Source organism: Talaromyces atroroseus, assembly GCF_001907595.1.
Source record: "Talaromyces atroroseus strain IBT 11181 chromosome Unknown scaffold_17, whole genome shotgun sequence".
Lineage (NCBI taxonomy): Eukaryota > Fungi > Ascomycota > Eurotiomycetes > Eurotiales > Trichocomaceae > Talaromyces > Talaromyces atroroseus.
In genome coordinates this window covers 76,990-90,137 of record NW_017971449.1, presented here as the reverse complement: position 1 = coordinate 90,137, position 13,148 = coordinate 76,990, and the positions used below count along the sequence as shown (strand labels likewise).

Sequence of the window (13,148 nt, the reverse complement as noted above, 5' to 3'; positions counted from 1 at the left end):
CGACAAACTCCAAACGCGGTCTGGTATCCTCATCCAATTCAAATGCAACAGATTCTTCACAAACACACAAAACATGTCCGGGTACTTTAAATCCGAGAAGAAATGCCACTTGAAATGATGAATCGAAAAGAAAATCCATTTACTAAGAAAAAGTATCACACAAGGCATCTGGAAGGAAATCTGGCAGCGAGCTCAACAGGCAGATTCGCCTCTATTTGATTTCCAGGAGCTTGACGTCGAAGATAAGCTTGGAGTTCCCTGGGATACCAGGCACGCCCTTCTTTCCATATGCAAGGTGAGAGGGAATGGTAATACGGCGCTCGCCACCTGCAGCCATACCAGCAATGCCGATATCCCAGCCTTTGATAACCTCTCCTTTGCCAAGCTTGAATGTGAAAGGCTTGCCCTTCTTGTTGGCTAAAAGGAAGAAGAAAAAAAGTCACGTTAGCTACCAAAGCCATGTTCATTCATAGAGGATACGCAACTTACAGTCAAAGACCTTTCCATCCTCAAGCTTTCCAATGTAACGCATAGCGACGGTGTTTCCATTCTTAGCAGCGGGTCCTTTTCCAAGCTTCTTGTCGTCAATCTTCACACCCTGGACTTCCTTCACGCCTAGTGTGCCAGTTGTTTTCTCGGCAGCCTTCTTGTCCTGGTTAGAGGAGGGAGTAGGGCCCTGCTCTAAGTTTTTGGCAAACTGAACTTTCTTGTCCGTCTTGGCAGCAGGGGTTTCCTTTGCAGCTTTCTGAGCCTCAACCGGGGCAGCATCGCCGTTGTTCTTCTTCAGCTTTTTCTGCTGCTTTTTATCACCGTTGGTAGCTTTTGTGGCTTCCTTAGCAACAGGCTCCTCGGGCGCAGCCTCGTCTTCGGCAGCACGCTTGTTCTTTCCTTTAGCAGCCACCAACTTGGGAACTTCAGCCTCGTCTTCGGAGTCAATCTCAGTGACACGAGGGTCATCCAAATCGTCGAGGTCATCGCTCTCTTCACCTCCAGCAAGGAGGTAATCCAAGTTGTCCATACCATCCAGCTCATCCTCATCAGGCGAGAGGTCATAGTCCTCGTCGTCCTCATCCTCATCGTCCTCGTCCAGATGTTCGTGGCTGTCAACGGGCATCACGTAATTGCCGGTCAGATAGACAGTGTGTGTGCCGGTGACCTTGAACATAATTCGTTCGTCATCGGCAAGAGTTATGTCGAGCGGTTGTTGGTAGTGCTATTACAATTATCAGCTCTAATTCTCCATCATATAATATGAAGATGGAGCGTATCGATAAAGGTACCTTCTCAGTATCTAGAGTGCAAACAACAACCTCGTCAAGCTCCAGACCCTCCTCGTCGTCCTCATCCTCATCCTCGTCCCCGGTAGCGGGACCCTTGCCTTTGATGAGTTGTGAGATGATAGATTTGATGTTAGCCGGCTCCTCTGACTCGGATGAATCATCCTCATCCATGGCATCCTCTAGGTCCTTGAGCGCAGCAGCTTTCTTGCGCTTCTTGGCCTTCTCCTTGTCACTGGGCCCACCGTTGATTTCCTCGTCGTCAGAGTCATCTTCACTGTCCTCTTCATCGTCATCTTCGTAATCCTCATCATCATCCTCGTCATCCATATCCATCTCTTCAGGGATACGGATGATTTTGAGGGTAGACCGTGCGGGTTTGCTTGAATCGGCTTCATCTTCGTATTCAGGCGTGGCGCTTGGATCAATAGCAGCCATGCTCAGACGCAACTTTGATACCAGATGACTGTCAGTTGGAAAACTCTCCCAGAATCAATTGGTTGTTCTGCGTCAGTTAACTTACCATAGCAACTGCACCAGGAGGCAGCGAAGGCACCATGATACCACCAGGCGGCACCTGGAGCGCATAGAAAGCGACAGGTTGAATTCCAGACATTGTGAAAGATATCTTTTTGTAAACTTCTTTTGTAAATATGTAATCTACAGCCAGAAGAAGAGAAAGGATTCAAGATGAAGAGGTAGAAAGAGAGAGAAAAGAAAAATAGATACTGGAGTTAAAAGGCCCAGATAGGAAAACAGAAAGTAAAAAAAAAAAAAAAAAAAAAAAAATTGGATCAACAAATGCGCGCAGAGATATAAAGGCGGTCAGCGCTGTTGCTTGGGAGAGCTTTTCATTTTCTGCAGCCCCACCTGTGGGCCAGCCATGCATAAAGAATTGTCATTATTGGCTGATGTACCTGTGAAATCCCATGCCTCTTTTATACTTGCTATTTTATATATACAGTCAGTTTGTGAGTAGTATGTGCTATGTTTACATGGCTACATAATGTCTATACAAAAATTATCCAACAAAGAACAGGCAGAAAAAGCTATGCTGAAAATTCAGGCGGAGACAGCCCTCTCTCTTCAAACGCTGCAGTAACGCTGCACTGAACAGCTCTGAGAGCCTTAGGCCATGTCATATCAGATGGTGACCCCTGGCTTTGCTCTGCTGTACTGTTCACTCCACCTGCTCCCTCATTTGTAACCAACCATCCCAGCCATTCTGCAACAGAAATGGCCTTTTCCAAATCCCGTTCCTCAAGGATGACACGCTTGAGGTAAAGTGCCAGTGCCTCTACATCCTCGGCAAAAGGAGCATCCTTTGCAAAAGCGGAGAACCAAGCAGTGATTGCTTCTCGTAGATCAGGGAGCGCTGTCAACTTTTGGGTAGTAAAAGTTGGTCGGTCTGGACGAGGTGACAATTGAAGTCGCTTCTCAGAGACCTCAGAACTAGAGTCAGCAGGTGTACTGGGTCTAGCAGCTGCTACTGGCTTGCGAGAAGGCGGTGCAACAAGCTTCGATCGCTGGCGTAGACGTTTTTGTCGTTCCTCTTCCAGGACTTCGGCTCGTATATCATCAGGGAGAGCTGCCAAAAAGTCTTCCGATATTTCAGATGTCTTTGCTGTGTCCGAGGCACGGATATCATTAACCGCAATTCCAGCTGCACCTGTTCTGGTGAAATTGAAGCTCGATTGCGTCAAACCCGAACGAGTCGGCTTGACAGGATTGACAGATGACTTAGGTGGTCGGCCACGCCGTTTCTTAACTGGTGTCGTGGGCCGTTTAAAAACAGGTGCTGCACGGACAGGTTGTGATGGACGTGGAGATTGGGGTTGGAGTTGGGGTTGGAGGCCTCCAGATTGCTCCGGCCTTCGTTCGTCTGGAGATTGGGCGTAGTATCCTAGAATCTCCGTTTGAATGTCCTCCGGTAGAGCCTTCAGAATATCAGGATCTATTTGTGACTGTGAGGGAAGCTGTTCCGGTGGCTGCCTTGGTGCCGGAGATGGTGAGGTATCTCGGTGATGCGTAGGAGACTTGCGCACCAACATAGATCGAATGTCAACGGGTAGCTCTTCGACTACTTTCGGATCCGGTTGGGTCGGCATAATGAATTGCGTCCCCGAAATGTTTAAAGGTTTCAGTGAGCTATCAAATGCAGGCCGATTATCAAGCGATTCAACAGCATCGATGCTAGCTCGATCTCCTTTGTGAGGGCTTTCAATTAGATCCGGATCAGTAGATCGAATCGGTTTCTTAGCGGCCGGTGATGTTTTAAATTTCAATCGTTGTTGACTGCCCTCCAGGCCACCGCCGCTTGCTGGTTTCACTGGTTCCAATTTAGTCATCTGAACACCCAGCCCACGTAGATCGCCAGGTGTGAAGCCAAAGCTTCGCAGCATAGAAATAGCCTCTTTGCCAATGATGTCGCTTGCATTAGTCGCAACACCAAGCAATACACTCTTATTAAACACGTCACATTTCCCATGGCCCAAATGCTTGACTGGTTCCAATGGTGCATCTGCAGAACGTCTCATGACGCGAAAAGTGAGCTGTTTTCCTTTCACCAAATTCTCAACCAAGCGGCGATGTAGTTCATCTGAAAGATTTTGCACAAAATCTTCAGCCTGAGTCTGATTAACGAAACGTATGCCCCAGTTAATTTCAGCAGACACCGACTTTCGCATCGTCTGCGTTCCTACTTCTGTCTTGTCAATGCCTCTAGAATAGTCCCAGAGCTTAGCGCCAGTTTTGGGACCAAGATGAGAAGCAAGTCTTTCGCGTGATACATCACGTAAGTCCTTGACGAGCTTGACCCCTATCTCTTCGAGTTTACCTCCTAGGCTGTAGGCAACACCAGGGAGATCTTGAACTTTCAAGTTTCCCATGAAATCCAAGACTTCATCAGGTTTCAGCTGAAACTGTCCTGCAGGCTTCGCTTTACGTAGTGCCACTTTTGCCTGCAAAATGTTGCCTCCGATACCCACAGATACAGCGCATCCAGTCGTGGCTTTTATCTTGTCCCTAAGTGATTTAGCAATTTCATCGGCTTTAGCTTGCTCTCGATATATTGAGCCTTCAGAGATACCTCGTCCATTAGAACCACCAGCCTGCAGGCACTGAGTAGTGACATCAATAAGCGCTTCGTCAATACTAACGCTCTGCACAATCCCATCAACAGCAAGGATGCAATTGTAAAATTGACGACTAGCATCTTCATAGGCAGGAAAATCATAGGATAAGACTTGTAGTTCAGGACATTGTTGTAGAGCTCCTTTCATCCACATCCCGTTTTTGATTCCAAAGGCACGCGCTGGATAATTACAACTGGCAATTTCCGAGCCACTGCCAGTACCGTGAGCGATAGCAACCGGCTTGTCAATTAATTCTGGGTGATGCTTTTGTATTGATACCGCGGCGAAGAAACTGTCAAAGTCAACATGCAAAACGTATCTGCGTGAACCAGGCACACGTGGTTTAACTTTTTTGGCTGTTTTCGCTTTCTCCTGGGTAGCTGCTTGCAACTTGGCTTTGAGTTCCGCTTTCCAAGTTGACAGGTGATGAAGCCGAGATTCTCGGTAATATTGGTTTAGAAAGTCCGGATTAACAACGCTTGACTGTCTCATACGGGGATTGGAGAGAAGTATCGCATTATACTCCTCTGGGCTCATGTCTGGTTTCACTGGGATAGCCTCTCGCATAAGCTGATCTTCGGTTGGAATACTCAGGTCATCTGGGATAGTTTCGATTTCGAATTGACCAATTCTACCAGCCTGGTAATCAGGAGCACGGTGCAGATCACTTAATACGGGCTCCCCATGCGTTTTGGGAAGAGTTGACTTGTATATAGTTTCCGGCGGCGAAGCCAAGCTTGGAAAATCATCATAGTCAGAGTCTGCATTTGAGTTAAGATGACTCGATACAACGTCAACCTTCTTTGTTGCTGGCGAAGTCGCAGCGGCACCGTTTTCACTTTTCTTTAGTTGTGAAGTATACCAACTTTTCTCTGTTTGATCTTTGTAACTGTATTCGAGCTCATTGGTTTGAGACTGCAAGGCACCATTTTCAAATCTTAGTACCTTCTGTGATACGCCTTCATCGACGACACGGTAGTTATCCCATGGAAGTAATCGGCCAGCATTAACACTATCCACGACCCAAGCTGGTTTAACAATGCGATACTTGCGAAACTCGTCGCGCTTCTTTGGCGTTAGGGCACTTGCGATAATGTGAGTAGCGCTAGTCTTCCCATCGAGATATTGTAGGAATCCTCCACCATGGCTAACGATGAGGCGATGTAAGTCGTTCAGCGAAGGCTGTGTGTATCCATTCACATGGGCTGTGACACCCCGAAAGATCGGGGGATTATTTTCGGACTTAGCACGAATATCGGCATCGCGGTTCTGAAGTTTCAGCTTTTTCCGTCGAAAATAATCCCCGAAGCCTCCAAACGCGGAGGCCTCGTATTCCTCTCCATTTTCGTCATCGAAAGCATCTAAGTAAGTCGGAATGTATGAGTTAAGCGACTTGTAATGTGACGGTCGAGGACTTACGACTTTGGATCCTTTTGCGCACTATATCAGAGTTGGCTTGAAGCCGGGAGCCCATATTCACACAAACACATATTCATTCCCAGGCGAGCAGAGTGTATAGACTGTTGGTCTCGGCGGGGATGTGGTGAGGTGAGATGAGATGACGTGTGGCGAGAAAAACGCGCGACACGAAGTCACGTGCACGATACTTTAGGGTTAGGGTTATGAGCCCTAATTTCGACGAATAGGGCCGGGTCGCAGGTCGCATTGCTCCAAAATTTAATGACATTGGGCGGGCTACAGATCGAGATTGGGTCAAAAATTCTTGGAATCAATATGAGCTCGTAGCACGGCCGACGCTATCACGTCTCCAAGGGTCATGGACTACCCTGAGCGTAATATAAGATGGGGGAGTCGCCAACATTCTGACGCGTACATTCCAAAGTCACTACGAACGGATTAGGGATTGTCATTGGAAGAGCTATTCTATCTGCTATGCATGATATACTGATTGACCATTCAATATAGCATGATGCGGCGAGCTTCATTTAATTGAAAACTCCTCTAATCTACCAAGCTGTTTTGAAGTAATGTACCATCTTCGCCACGTCATCTTGACTTAAAACCTGTAGTTTTATCAAGGGCCTTGGAATAATGCCTTGCCTTTTCAGTATGCCAGACGAATGACTTCTTCGGTCCTTCACTGATCGGTATTTTGTCATCCAGAACTCCGCCAATTTTATCGCTGGGTTATCCGTCGGATCCGGATTCGACGCACGCAGCTTGTCCAACCACCGATCCGTTTCCATCGCCTCGAACGTTAGGTCTACTTGCTGTAAAAATGGGATAAGATCTGTGTCCAGTGGAAGCTGTTGTGGTTAATAACATTTAGCACGCCAGAAGTGTATGTAGAGAATGAGTGCTCTACTATGCTCTCAGCTACTATGTCGACGGGCAGCCAGCGATGAGTCTCGTCAAGACGTGGCAACGCACCAATAGTTTTGGCACACGTATCATGAGTGGGATAGCTGCTGTTGTATTCCAGATGCCATACCGTGTGTCTCCGATTGCTTGACCGATTCTAAGAAATCGTGCCCGGAGATTTGTTTGTTCAGCTGCTTTCAGGCATATATTTTCTGCGACAAGTTTCGACTGAGCATATCCCATACCTTGAGCGTATGACAATTTTTGGGCAGGGACTCTGGAATCTCATTTTCGGTCGTGTTAACAGCGGTGCTGACAGAAGAGCAAAAATTAAATGAGGCAGGAGTACGTCGTTGCGATCTGAGACAGAGATCAATGAGATTCTTGACACCGGCGACGTTATCCTTCTCGAAGCTAGGAAACCGCCAGTTGAAGTTAACAGACCATGCGCAATGGATCAGATCCGTGATCTGGGAGGTGATCACAGTGTACATGTCTTCCTCAAGACCTAATTTCGGGTCGGATAAGTTCACGGGAAGAGCTACAAGCTTGGTGCGAGCAGTATCTGAGAGGCCTTGTAGAGTCTCCTTTCACGTAGGGATATGACCAGACGTTCATAGGCCTCTAAAACGGAACCTGCTCTTATCAGACAATATATAATACGAGTTTAAGTTCGGAGTGCCAATTTGGCCGCGGTGTGGGATCCAAGGGATCCAGAAGCGACTGTAAGGACAACGCAACGCCCATGCAAGCCATTTGGCAGTGGTTCGTGTTGTTGGAAAACAGAGTATTTCTCAATCAGAATTTTCATGCCATCTTCAACAGATTGGCTGTCGCCTGATACTCCAGATCTTAGCGATAGCAAGTACTTGGCTAACACATTGATGCTAGGGTGGTCGAATGCTAGATTCAGTCCAAGCTCTTTTCCGCCTCTATCAATTCGACGAATTATGATTGAGCGTAGTTGTGTTGTCTGTAATGAGTCCATGCCAATGTTAAAGAAATCTGCATCCTCATTCAACAGACTACGTGCTCTGGAAGACAAGATAATTTGGAGTTGTTCCTGCAGGAATTCCTTAAGTTCCGGCTCCGTGAGACATAAAAGCTCACCCGTAGCCTGATCATTGTAGGTGTTCTTAATTAGATCAGCAAAAGTGCGGTAAACTGCTTGCCTGATCACCGTGCCCTTATCAGTTCGCGGATATTGGGTATCTGGTGGAAGAAGAACAACCATCTCTCGAGAGAGCTGTCCAAAGGCCGACATTTCAGTTTGTGCCTTCTCTACACGAGGCCAAATTTGATCATTAAGTTGGTCTCTGGAGAGAGCCGCGCCGTCTTCCGTGAGTATCACAATCATACCGATACTGTCTCTCTGTGCGCCAAAAACGACCACCTCTGCAACGGCAGGGTCTTGTCTTACTGAGCCTTCAAGAGCAAGGGGGATTACTTTCTTTCCATTCACCAACATGGTTATATCGTCTAGACGGGCACAATATTTGTACCCCTCAAGATCAGGGTGTTTTGTGAAGAGGTCCTCTGTAGCATAAGAACCGTCAGGCCTATTCGACGTCACTTTTGACGGCCAGCCGTCAAGGACAACTGACTCGTACAAGCCAGGGCTTTTTTCCTCAAACCGAAGAAAAGGCTTTAAAGCTTCAGAGGGCCGCACAGAGTCCCATAACTTATCCTCTCGGGGTCTTTCGGAAGTCATCAAATGGCCCGTTTCGGTTGAGCCATATTGGCTAATAAGATGTACACCATTTGCAACTAGCTTGTCCCCAAGAGAGTCTGGACATGGAGAGCCACTGAATAAAACAAGCTTGAACCTTGCTAAGGCTTGAATACCTTCTTCTGTCTCTGCAAGGATTTTCAGGGCATAGGGAGCGCCGTAAAATACCTCAAAGTCATTCGAACTCATTGTACTGAGCAAATGCTTTCTGGCTAGTGGAATGGACGGGTTATACAAATGAAGGCTTTTGCAAGAATAGATAGACCTAAACAAGCAGCTCATCCCATAGTTGTGGTATAAGGGAAGTGTGATGAAGCCTCACATGAGCATAGTTCTGAATGGCGGCTTTTTGGGTCTGAAAGATCGGTTTCGGCAACCCCGTGGATCCGCTTGAATGAATAACCCAACATACATATTTTGCTTCTTGCACTGGGTCTAGGGTAGGAGTCAGATTTGTATCAATTTGCTCGTCGTCTTCGATCGGGAAATTGTACCAGTCTTCTTGAGCAATGTAATCAACCTGGAAGCCAGGGGTTCTCCCACTCAAATCGTCGGCTGTGTTCTGATATTCCTTATCTATAACGATACACTTCGATTCTGCTCTCTCAAGCAGGGATACATAAGCTTCCAGGGAGATACGAGTCGATAGAAAAAGTACCGAGTGACCCAGTTTAGACAAACCCCAAAACATAACGAGGTAATTGAGATCGGACGGTCCCAGGATCGACACCACGATAGGCTTTTGTGAAGATGAAGTTCGTGCCGGAAGTCTCGAACAAAGTTTCTGCGCTACTCTGTAGGCAAACACGTCCAACTGTCGGATGCTATAGCCGACATATTCAATACCGGAATGAAGGTAGTACATCAGAGGAGTATCTCCGAGTAGCTTTGCACGGCGTCGGATTAGACTATCTGTCGTCTCTGGCTCGGATTCCCTCTCTAACTTCGCTACCTCTCTATGCCTGACAATGGTGGCCTGCTTTCCGTGGAATGTCTCTGATGCCGTGATCCGTACAATGGCTGCCATGATCTGTCTGTGTATGTGTGAAGAACGAGATAAAGCTCGACTCGTGATCAAGAGGTACCTAGGTATTGAAGGTATTAAATTCTCATTAGTTGACAGGCAATAGGAATACAGGACATGGAGGAAACATCTCAACCCTTTATATAGGGATGGAAGAGATGGTTATTATGGATCTTCCCCGCCTGCACGGCCCGGAAAAGCATCATGATGGAATAGTAAATCACCCCAAACTAAGCAATGGCTCTCCAGGAAAGTGGAATCATTGGAGATCTTGAAATTGCGGAGGATACCTGTCTTTAGCTTCAGTAAGATCAAGCTTGCTCTTTTTAAGAAATCATGGCTCTTGCCTCTTTCAGTCCAAGAGTATTGGTATATATCAAACACCAGACTTGTCTTTTGCCATTTAGCAGGCTGTGGGCGTTCTTCCACGCATCATGTCCTCACTTAGACAGTATCTTGTCTCCTCTGTCTAGTAAGAGACATGGTTAAGAATTCATACGGTGGGGTTCCCAAGACCAGTAAAATTCCCGTCAGAGAACGGACTGAACGTAATAGAACTGACTCGGATAACTTCCCAGATACCTAGTCAATTTTTCTGAATGGGATTGAAGTTGTCCGGATAATGATCACTTTGAACCAATACACAGACGTCATAATGAAATTTAGGACTATGTTTAACGGCCATTTGACTCATGTCATTTTAACAACTTTTGAATCCAAGTCAGCGCCTTTCATATCTTGAAGGATCTAGGTGATGACGATAAATTGTTCATGACTAGTGTATACTAACCGCATTACTTCGAATAACATGAGACGTGATAATATTTGAAGCACAAGATGCTAACCAAGGGCTATCATGGTTAGGTCTTAGAAATTGAACTCTGAGGAATTGTTATTCAGACTCGAATAAGCCTGCAAGCACGGTTAGCTGTCAATATTGAAAAAATAGTAACAGGAAAAGGAGAGAAGAAAAAAGGAATCTCATACCCAAGAGTCCAACTGTGTCCACCAAATAGACCCATCTAAGGTATTCAAGAAATCAAAGTCATCATCTCTCATAAGATTAGGATCTTCCACGCCCGGGACAGAGGTTTGCCCCAGATATGGGAACGGATTTAAGCCTGTATTCATAGATGTGGCCGGTTGATCAAAAGTTGATTCTTCTGGTTGATATGCTTTATTGCCCGGTTGTAGATTTTGTTCTGCACTTTCAACTTCAATAGGTTGCGGTTGATTAGGATATATATTTGTCGCAGAGAGCTGCCTGTGCACTTCGAGTCTCAATTCTTCCAAAATGATCCCATATCTTCGACTTGGACAATTTTTACGGGTAGCAGTTGCAAGATGAATCTGACATTTCTCTGCAAGACTAAATAGGTCCTGCACATCCTCTGTTGTGCTGGAAACACTGGGGGTCGTCGGGCCAGGAGAAGACTGATGTTGTTGAATTGTGTAAATGTACACCACAATAATAGCGCAAAAACATATGTAATGGGTGAACCAGAAAGACTCCGGCATGGACCCTTGCTCAGCCAAAGTATCTACCCGCTGCATCACATCTTTGGCTGCATCAATACAGTTTTTTACATGAGTTGTAACCAGGTCAAGAGGTACTAGTGGGCGGCGAGACAAATCAGTGAAGTCGTTGAGGATAAATAGTCGAGTTGCATGTATCATGGCATGATTATATGCAAAGTGTAAAACGTGGCTTTGCCGACAAAGTGGTGGTATCAAGCTGGAAGCCCGAACACTGCCGAACAGGGGATGGACACTTGCTTTCCACTCGCGTAACTCGGCAACAAGTTCTATTGCCGCCTCGTATGGTGCCACTGTAGATACGGCTTTGATAGGATACACCCTCCTAGAGATCTCGCCCATGATAAGTCCGAGCCTTAGAAGTACTGTTAGTATGTGGACTAGTTTAGGGATATGGAAAAAGTATCTGACCTAAAGTGCAAGATAGAAGCAATCATCATACCATCCGTGTCATCCATAGCGTCTTGAATTCGCGGTGGTGCTTCAAGGAACATATCCTCGTCATTTACTTCATCTGGGAAATCCTGGTCGATATCTTCATCACTCAACAGCCGTGGCCGCCCAAACATAACACTCAAATACTTGTCTAAAGTATAAGCGCTCCAGAAAATACGCTTGCGTAACTCCTGGTCTACATATGCCGGTCCCCCGCGTGTCATCTTGGATAGTTGTCTCCGATGCAATCCCAGAGCGGTCACTAGTTGCATAGTGGTCCCAAACATATACCAGCACTGATTAGCCCGCGAGGAAGATAAAAGAAACAGACATATTCCTAGTCGCACTTGAATAGTCTCCAAGGCTGGCGGTCCGGTCTCAATTGACATCATATGCCTGGCTGCAGCATACCATCGTTCACTACAGATTTCCCAGCATTTAATAATGAATATCAGGAAGAAACAACGGCTCACATGCAAGCAAAAACGCACCGAGAGGGAGAGAGGGATACAAGCACATACCTTTCGCTTTCGGGATGGATCTCATCATTCCCATTACTTTGTTCTTCGCCAAGTATCCCCACCGCAAAAATCATGTAAATTACACCAACTTTTGCTGCCAAATGGCTAGGCGTGGAATTTGATGGCAGTATATTCTGTTCATAGACCATTTCAAGTAATGCCTCTACATTGCCTCTATGGAGGAACCGATATGTCACAATCGAAAAATCAAAATATAATGACAGTAGCCTCTTCCCGCGTTCCTTTGGAGGCAATTCTAGAGTAGACCAGTCTGCTGTATCAGAGAAGGGCCGGTCACCGAATAGTAGCACAGGTGTGTTCTTAGACTGTACATTTTCCGGAATTCTGGGCGTTGCTGAGATACTGTCTTGCTTCAAACGTCTCCAGCTCCTTGACAGGAAGGATATGCCGGAGGAAGGTCCGAGGTAGTTGCCCTCTAGATCGGTAGCTTCTGGTTCAGGGGAGCTGCTTCTCGGTGACAAGATAGCCAGTGATGTCGAATCTCCTCCTTCACACAGCCGGGTTCGGTTTGGTCTCGCAGGGGTTGATGATACTACCAGAGGTGATCGTGGAGACTTTGAAGCTCTCCAGTCAAATGAGCGAACGGAAGGTGTCGAGCGTTTTACGAATTTTGGACCCTTGGTTGAAGAGGAGGCAGAAGCTGGGCCGGGAAGTGGAGATGGTGGTGTTCCTCTGGTATATACAGCGTTGTATTCGCATGCTCGCGACAATCTGGCGCAGGGTCCGCATGGCAGCGTTCCAGAGCATTTAGTTTTTCTCCTGGTCACTTTGTCAGCAAGGCGTATCAAGAAATCGTATTCAGTACATTTGAACGACGACAATGGCTGCGCGGGGAGTAGCTACACTTTGCACAAATCGCAAGCTCGGGTTATTTTCCGACGTTCAGTAGTCTCTTTGGTCAAGGAGTTCGAGGCCTTGCGCTTCTGGCCTGCAGAACTGTCTCCAGGCATTGCATCTGAGGATGTCTCTGAAAAGAGGAGGCCCTTTCTCCGAATAAGTGGCTAGGGTGAAATAGTGGGATGATGATGATGAAGATTATGAGGCTCGCGCAAAAGTCGAGATGGAGAAGGTGCAAAGCGGGGAACTCTCCGCTGGGTGCAGCACGTGCTTTTTCTCTCTCTGCCTTTCCTTGAGATGTGCTTATAACAA

General features: G+C 46.6%; 4 protein-coding genes across 4 annotated transcripts, besides 1 other annotated feature; all 4 read right to left on the bottom strand.

Annotated features, from left to right (window-relative positions):
• Positions 1 to 211: 211 nt before the first annotated feature.
• UA08_08986 (FK506-binding protein 4) lies at positions 212 to 1,893 on the bottom strand (the record flags this gene model as incomplete). Its single annotated transcript, XM_020264043.1, has 4 exons — positions 212 to 417; positions 490 to 1,213; positions 1,281 to 1,727; positions 1,801 to 1,893. 4 exons carry the CDS (start codon positions 1,891 to 1,893, stop codon positions 212 to 214), a joined length of 1,470 nt encoding a protein of 489 aa, XP_020115779.1.
• Positions 1,528 to 1,601: a repeat region (Identified by RepeatMasker using a combination of RepBase library and repeat library created with RepeatScout).
• A 433-nt stretch (positions 1,894 to 2,326) lies between the features above and the next one.
• UA08_08985 (hypothetical protein) lies at positions 2,327 to 5,885 on the bottom strand (the record flags this gene model as incomplete). Its single annotated transcript, XM_020264041.1, has 2 exons — positions 2,327 to 5,772; positions 5,831 to 5,885. 2 exons carry the CDS (start codon positions 5,883 to 5,885, stop codon positions 2,327 to 2,329), a joined length of 3,501 nt encoding a protein of 1,166 aa, XP_020115778.1.
• Positions 5,886 to 7,400: 1,515 nt separating this feature from the next.
• On the bottom strand, positions 7,401 to 9,489 carry UA08_08984 (hypothetical protein; the record flags this gene model as incomplete). The annotated part of the gene is made up of 2 exons (XM_020264040.1): positions 7,401 to 8,630; positions 8,875 to 9,489. 2 exons carry the CDS (start codon positions 9,487 to 9,489, stop codon positions 7,401 to 7,403), a joined length of 1,845 nt encoding a protein of 614 aa, XP_020115781.1.
• Positions 9,490 to 10,467: 978 nt separating this feature from the next.
• On the bottom strand, positions 10,468 to 12,127 carry UA08_08983 (hypothetical protein; the record flags this gene model as incomplete). The annotated part of the gene is made up of 3 exons (XM_020264039.1): positions 10,468 to 11,387; positions 11,465 to 11,877; positions 11,979 to 12,127. The coding sequence occupies 3 exons, from the start codon at positions 12,125 to 12,127 to the stop codon at positions 10,468 to 10,470; spliced, it is 1,482 nt and encodes a 493-aa protein (XP_020115780.1).
• Between the last annotated feature and the right edge of the window lie 1,021 nt (positions 12,128 to 13,148).